A 7975-nucleotide genomic window follows, 5' to 3' on the forward strand; every position below is an offset into this window, starting at 1 on the left:
ATGCTTTTAGAATACACTTCATAAATATCAATTGTTTTACCTAAACATGTAAGATCAGAATTGGGCTGCATGTGGAAATGCAGCCTGATACACATAGTGGCTAAAATATCAAACTCACTTGAGGAATATACAGAATCTTTATTTGGATGAAGTCCTCGGGGTGCAACAGCAGATGAGGTACCTACATGTTAAACATCCTCCTGTAAAGGGTCAATGCCATAGAATGTAAGTCTGTTTATTATAACCCCACATGGACGGGACTAGCCTCCACAAAGCAGACACTTCGGGGGAAAAGAACGACGGCATGCATTGATTTGAGTGTTCTGGTGAAACCGTATCTATGTCCTCATCCAATCAGATGGAATGCTGAATACAGGCCACATATGTAAACCATGTTACTTGACTTAATCTATATTTTATTTGCTGCTTTAAGTATCCAAAAGATAACGAATGTCAGATTTAACAACGTCAATGCACTAGTGAACTGCTGTGAGCAAAGTTCTGACTTTAAAGTTTAAAGCTCACAGTTCAAAACAGGGATACATCTGGGACATCTCCAATACTGAAAACGACAAAACATCACCGGTGTACACAAAGACAACATGAATAAATAGGATGACTAATGGGATGTCACTCAAACAGCAGGTCCTCGTCAGTTTCCTCCGTCAGCATGTTGGACGGCTCAGCGATGGGGCCCAGCTTGGCCAGCCGGATGGCGATCTCCTTCTCAGTCCTCTCCCTCATCTGCTTCTTCTTCTCCTGGATCTTCTTCAGCCTGAGGAAGTGGACACACCATAGAGATAGTTTGAATATATAACCAGTTTTAGCATGGACTTCCACCATTTAAAGTAGTCAACTAGGTGGGGATCCTATTGTTTTGGAGAAATCAGCCAATGATCAGAGCGCTGTCTTCTTTAAATAAATGGGCTATGGTTTGTAAATGGCTTTAAGCTACTGTATGTCACCATCTAGCGGCCACAATTAATTACAACATTTGGTTCAGGACTCCAGTACTGCAGGTGGCAGTAAATCACCAATATAGCTTGACACTTTTCAAACAAAAGAAGAAAATTGCCCATGCCATTGAGGCTATAAGGGCACAGATTAAAAGATGAGACCTCTTTCCATAGAAACTGAATTAGAACCCTTTATACAGACGGTGATACAAGGAGTTGAGGGACACTTTTTATTTTAAAGGGAGATGGTCTGGAAATATAACTTACCTGTAGAACTCTTCTCGTTCCCTCTCATCCAGCTCTGTGATGATGTAGCTGAGGGTACGCTCAATGCGGGGGATGATTACTGCGGACAGTTGAAATCACATTTTAATAATTTTGCTCTCTTCCTACTGCCATTATTGATATTTTTTGTTTTTACCTTTATTTGACCAGGCAAGTCAGTTAAGAACAAATTCTTATTTTCAATGACGGCCTGGGAACAGTGGGTTAACTGCCTGTTCAGGGGCAGAACGACAACCGTTTATACCTTGTCAGCTCGGGGATTTGAACTTGCAACCTTCCAACGCTCTAACCACTAGGCTACCCTGCCGCCCCATATGTGTCACAGGTTGTCATTGAGTGAAATCCAGGGCGGACTCACCATGCTCGATGGCATTCACACGGCGGTTGGTGATCTTGATGGCTTGATCCAGTGTGACGAAGGAAGTCTGTCGATCAAACAGTGAGACCATGAGACTTTTGTTGTTTAGTGAGACAGACATGTTTCACCACAGACTTACTCCCTGCGATCATGGTCTTTAGGGCACCAAACGTTAACGTTTTGCAATGGGAAAACGAAAATAAGCTGTTCTTATTGGCCAAGGCCTGGAAAGTACCTTCCTGTTTCATTCTATTTTATTCCATCTGGCACCTAATGAACAGAGTGCCCCCTACCTGTAAGGAGGCCAACTCCACGAGCAGCTCCACTGCTTTAGCATAGTTTCTCTTCAGCCTGGAGAGCTGCTCTCCTCCCCTGGCCAGACCTGTCAGCTCATAACCTAACAAGTAGAGGATGGAAGGAATACCGTGAGTAGTGACACAAACACCACCACAAGTTCAATAGCAGGGCATAGACAACGCTTCCTTTAAACCTGTAAAAAAACACTTTGTTAAACATTTGCCCATATATGCAGACATGCCAATATTTGAGATTATTTCATATGTTATGATAACAAAACTGCCATTTAGAAGATTTATTTAAAAAATACTTAGTCACACATTCATACTCTACCAACTGAGCAACACAGGACACAATAAAACGACTTACTGTCCCCTCCTTCTTGGTAGAGCTCAAACACAGGTAGAGTGACACCTGTGAGGGAGAGGAGAATCACACAGGTCAGACATGTTCTAAAAAGGTACAGAGGAGATCAGAGGAGATAACCTGTGTGTATATGTACCTTTAAACAACATTTGGATCCTTAACATTAGGAAAAATTTATATTTTTGGGGGGGACAAAGTGAAAAACCTCTTATCCTACCTCATTTGCACATGCTGTTTATAGATGTTTCTACTGTATTATTGATTGTATGTTTGTTTATTCCATATGTAACGTTGTTTGTGTCGAACTGCTTTGCTTCATCTTGGCCAGGTTGCCGTTGCAAATGAGAACACGTTCAACTAGTCTACCTGGTTAAATAAATGTGTTCTCAACTAGTCTACCTGGTTAAATAAATGTGTTCTCAACTAGTCTACCTGGTTAAATAAATGTGTTCTCAACTAGTCTACCTTGTTAAATGTGTTCTCAACTAGTCTACCTTGTTAAATGTGTTCTCAACTAGTCTACCTGGTTAAATGTGTTCTCAACTAGTCTACCTGGTTAAATAAATGTGTTCTCAACTAGTCTACCTGGTTAAATAAATGTGTTCTCAACTAGTCTACCTGGTTAAATAAATGTGTTCTCAACTAGTCTACCTGGTTAAATAAATGTGTTCTCAACTAGTCTACCTGGTTAAATAAATGTGTTCTCAACTAGTCTACCTGGTTAAATAAATGTGTTCTCAACTAGTCTACCTGGTTAAATAAATGTGTTCTCAACTAGTCTACCTGGTTAAATAAATGTGTTCTCAACTAGTCTACCTGGTTAAATAAATGTGTTCAACTAGTCTACCTGGTTAAATAAATGTGTTCAACTAGTCTACCTGGTTAAATAAATGTGTTCAACTAGTCTACCTGGTTAAATAAATGTGTTCAACTAGTCTACCTGGTTAAATAAATGTGTTCAACTAGTCTACCTGGTTAACTAAACATGTTCTCAACTAGTCTACCTGGTTAACTAAACGTGTACTCAACTAGTCTACCTGGTTAAATAAATGTGTTCAACTAGTCTACCTGGTTAAATAAATGTGTTCTCAACTAGTCTACCTGGTTAAATAAATGTGTTCTCAACTAGTCTACCTTGTTAAATAAATGTGTTCTCAACTAGTCTACCTTGTTAAATAAATGTGTTCTCAACTAGTCTACCTTGTTAAATGTTTCTCAACTAGTCTACCTTGTTAAATGTGTTCTCAACTAGTCTACCTGGTTAAATGTGTTCTCAACTAGTCTACCTGGTTAAATGTGTTCTCAACTAGTCTACCTGGTTAAATAAATGTGTTCTCAACTAGTCTACCTGGTTAAATAAATGTGTTCTCAACTAGTCTACCTGGTTAAATAAATGTGTTCTCAACTAGTCTACCTGGTTAAATAAATGTGTTCTCAACTAGTCTACCTGGTTAAATAAATGTGTAAACATCTCAACTAGTCTACCTGGTTAAATACATGTGTTCTCAACTAGTCTACCTGGTTAAATACATGTGTTCTCAACTAGTCTACCTGGTTAAATACATGTGTTCAACTAGTCTACCTGGTTAAATAAATGTGTTCTCAACTAGTCTACCTGGTTAAATAAATGTGTTCAACTAGTCTACCTGGTTAAATAAATGTGTTCAACTAGTCTACCTGGTTAACTAAACATGTTCAACTAGTCTACCTGGTTAACTAAACATGTTCTCAACTAGTCTACCTGGTTAACTAAACGTGTACTCAACTAGTCTACCTGGTTAAATAAATGTGTTCAACTAGTCTACCTGGTTAAATAAATGTGTTCTCAACTAGTCTACCTGGTTAAATAAATGTGAAATAAAAAATAAAATAAAAATGTGCAACCAGAGGAATAAATAAATAAAACTCTAGACCACCTTTACTCCACGCACAGACGCATACAAAGCTCTCCCTTGCCCTCCATTTGGCATATCTGACCACAATTCTATCCTCCTGATTCCTGCTTGCAAGCAAAAACTAAAGCACCAGTACCAGTGACTCTCTCAATACGTTAGTGGTCAGATGAAGCGGATGCTACGCTGCAGGACTGTTTTGCACAGACTGGAATATGTTCTGGGATTCATCCAATGGCATTGAGGAGTAGTACAGGGGTAGTACAGGTGCAACGCTGAACCGTCAGACTTTGAAAGGGAAGCTCTGTGAGACCCAAACCGTTGCTGGCAGCTGCGCTGAATTCACATGTAATTTTATGAAAGAAAAATCTATTTAAAAAAATGGCTGTTTATTTAAATGTTTTGCCCATTTATAACATCCCTAGTGAGTCCAGAGCTGCTAACCTGCCACGTTGTCCTTCTTCGCCCGAACCTTCACCTTGGCCTTGTTAACATTCTGGATGACAGTAGTGCTGTGGGAACATTAGGAGAATGTTATGAGAGAACATTGACTAAATAAAAGGCATCAAATGCACATCCTCTCACCTAAAGTCGCCAGCAGCGAATTTCGCCTCAGCTAAAGAGAAGGCCGCCTCCCTCATCACTTCGCCCATCAAGGTCTTTGTCTAGAGATAGCAAGAGGAAACGAGAAGGACTGAAGTCAATGTGTCAGGCCCTGATGACATTAGGATCTGTTATACAAAACAAATTTATGGGAATTAGACAATGTTTTAAACATAGAAATAGAACCAACAAGGACAGATATTCCCATTGAAATCAATGATCTGTGATGGGTAGGCCGGCAGCCATATTGAATTTACCCTAGCCCTTGCCCTAGATCGTGACTCTGTTCCATTGGGCGAACAAATCTTCTGTGAGTTTTGTTAAGAGCTTTGTTCTGAACATGCATCGATTTGCATAGGGTTAGGGTTCCACATTGCCATATCTCTGTTACGGCACGTGTTTACAGAAGACAGAGGGACAACCTGTGCTAATTAGCTATATAGCATGCACCGAACACCTGCGTTTAATGGAAGAAGCTCACAGAACAGGACCACAGATTTTGAGAACTGATTCACGTTTAGATGGAGTATTGGGCTGTTTTGGCTGCCAGAGCCAGCGTACCTCTGAAAATAACTTTGGACCTTAAGGAGTACCGGCAGGCTCCTTCAGAGTACATCTTGGGCTAATGTCCATGGCTTTACCCAGTCTATTTTCTTGTTTCTAATGGTTTTAACCCCAGTTGAATTACCTCAATGATCTTGCGGAGGATCTGACGGAAGCGCATGGAGAGAGCATCAGCCTTCTTCTTCAGTAGGTTCCTGCCAGTCTGGGCCCCCTTCAGACGGGCCTTCATGATGGTCTGAGCCCTTCACAGACAAGTCATCAGATGTCAGACAGAGGACTTCCATAATAAATATGAACATTCAGATTTGAGTCATAGTAAGTAGGCCTAAGTAGTTTGACATGCTATAATCTGTGGAGAATAGTTTTGGGGAAAGTACAGTAGCCCCATAGACGATATGTAAGGCACATAAAAAAATGGTTTGGAAATGATGGCCAGTCATCACATGACACGGGGACATGTCCTATTTTAGATGTCCATCATGAAATGGCAAAGGATTAAAATGATTGACAATGCAAAACTCCCCAAAATAACCAATACCCTTACAAATTGATGCAAAAAAATGATGCAACGGTTTAGTTTATCATCATTAATTAAAGGCCTCAATTGCCTGCACTCAATTAGCTAGCTAACAACCGAGGACAGGGAGCATAAAATCGCAAAACTAGCTAGATTGTAAGGATTACTTAGAAATGTCAAACATGCTACCAAGCTAGCTAACGTTACTTACATTCTAGAGGGGAATACGTCGATCCTCTCTTTTCCTGACATCTTGTTTTTTTGGCTAGAAACAGTCTTCTGTACTTCAATTCCGTCTGGATGACGTGACGGCAAACAGATATCTATAATAATCAAGAAAATATATTGCACTACTTTTATTACACCTTGAGGATGACAGATTTGTAACCGATGTCGTGATCTTCATGATATTCTAGTGCGAAAAGACATCAGCTGGTTAGTAGTCATGTGACTGTGTTGTTAACAGCTATTGCGCTTGCGCTTGTCAACCCAGGCGCTTTTTCTTCCGGGTCGAAAAATGAGCTCACATATTAATTTGAAGTTGTAGCAATTAGGCCCAATTCGCTAGCTACATTTTTAAAGAAAAAATCAAATAAATACAGGACATTACACCATATTGTTCCGTAACTTTACGATACAGGTGAGACGTCTACCGCGAACAAAACAGCTGTATGCTGGGGTTGTGAAGAGTTCATTGGTGTAACAGCCCTCGCCCCTACCCGGCCTCGAACCAGAGACCCTCTGCACACATCAACAACAGTCACCCACGAAGCACCACAAAAGCTGCGGCCCTTGCAGAGCAAAGGGAAGCACTACTTCAAGGTCTCAGAGCAAATTACGTCACCGATTGAAACGCTATTAGCGCGCACCACCGCTAACTAGCTCGCCATTTCACATCGGTTACATTGGCTAGTTAGGTGCATGTGCCAAATGTAATCACGTTAAGCTGGTTTACTTCATGGAAATATAGTAAGAGGATATCTATCTTTCAACTCATTCTTTTCGGTCTAAAAATATGTGCCAAAGCAATTGAGTGCAGTTAGAGATATCTGCTGTGAGAACATACTGGTGTGATCAATATGGGTGCGTTGACGTCTAGAGGTTTGAAGGGGAGGAGTTTTTTGGACATGGAGGTATGATCAGGTAACGCTAGATTTAAATATCAGAACAACATGTCATCTCTGTCATGGAACTCTCCTTGTAGCGTACTAAACCACACGATGAAGGAACTTCACCAGAGTGAAGCATAGACCCGCTTTTATGGAATCTAGCTCTGACTACATTGATTCGCCCAAAGTAAATTTTACTTAACCTTTATTTTATCAGTGAGGCATGTTGAGACCAAGGTCTATTTTACAGATGCCAAATGTTTTGCTTGGCAAGGAGCAAAAAGACTGGTACCCAGACTAATGAATTGATTGTGTAGATTGTGTAGAATAGGGAATCACATTCACATCAAATTGAACAAGCGCCCTAGTTTACTTTGATGTCTTTCTTAAAGTGCGTGTACCATGTCTCACAGTGGTTCTTTAAACTCCACTGTCAAAGCTGGTCAAATAAATTGAGCCTTCCTTACTGTTAGGTTCTAATTCTGAGTAAAAACTAGACACTATGAAAGTTTATCCTTCCCAGAGGATCAATACAGCTGCATTAGACACGTGTTTCCACCACAAGTATGCATGTATATATATTATTTTATGGTTTGACTGGAAGACAAAGTAATAAACCATTCCTTCTCCTTTAAGTTGATCTGACCTCGAGCCCCTTGATGTCTAATTCAAAGCTGTCCACCCGTATCACCTATAGCAATCCTGTCACTGTCTCCTGTCCACCCAGCACATTCCAAAGCCATCTGTCTCCTACAGATAACCATTAACTTCTGCTGTAACAACCATTCACTATCACTCCTCAGATCCTATAGTATTACTAATGTACCAACCATTCTCTACAGTATTACTGACGTAATAACCAGTCTCTATAGTATTACTGACGTAATAACCAGTCTCTATAGTATTACTGACGTAATAACCAGTCTTTATAGTATTACTGATGTAATAACCAGTCTCTATAGTATTACTGATGTACCAACCATTCTCTATCATCCCTCAGATACTATAGTATTACTGATGTAACAACC

General features: G+C 40.2%; 1 protein-coding gene across 1 annotated transcript; it reads right to left on the minus strand.

Annotated features, from left to right (window-relative positions):
* Positions 1 to 118: 118 nt before the first annotated feature.
* LOC118387124 (V-type proton ATPase subunit D-like) lies at positions 119 to 6549 on the minus strand. Its single transcript, XM_035775291.2, has 9 exons — positions 6050 to 6549; positions 5446 to 5563; positions 4740 to 4819; positions 4599 to 4666; positions 2266 to 2310; positions 1893 to 1996; positions 1600 to 1666; positions 1224 to 1302; positions 119 to 775 (listed from the first exon to the last, which is right to left on the minus strand). Exons 1-9 carry the CDS (start codon positions 6088 to 6090, stop codon positions 631 to 633), a joined length of 747 nt encoding a protein of 248 aa, XP_035631184.1. The 5' UTR covers positions 6091 to 6549; the 3' UTR covers positions 119 to 630.
* Between the last annotated feature and the right edge of the window lie 1426 nt (positions 6550 to 7975).

This window comes from Oncorhynchus keta, chromosome 8, assembly GCF_023373465.1.
Source record: "Oncorhynchus keta strain PuntledgeMale-10-30-2019 chromosome 8, Oket_V2, whole genome shotgun sequence".
Classification (NCBI taxonomy): Eukaryota; Metazoa; Chordata; class Actinopteri; order Salmoniformes; family Salmonidae; genus Oncorhynchus; species Oncorhynchus keta.

Excerpts from the sequence above, each read along its gene's own strand:
- LOC118387124 (XM_035775291.2), bottom strand. The coding sequence starts at position 6,090 with ATGTCAGGAAAAGAGAGGATCGACGTATTCCCCTCTAGAAT. Across the intron at positions 1,303-1,599 it reads TGTGAATGCCATCGAGCATG|TAATCATCCCCCGCATTGAG; the intron begins GTGAGTCCGCCC and ends AACTGTCCGCAG. Across the intron at positions 776-1,223 it reads GAACGAGAAGAGTTCTACAG|GCTGAAGAAGATCCAGGAGA; the intron begins GTAAGTTATATT and ends CCACTTCCTCAG.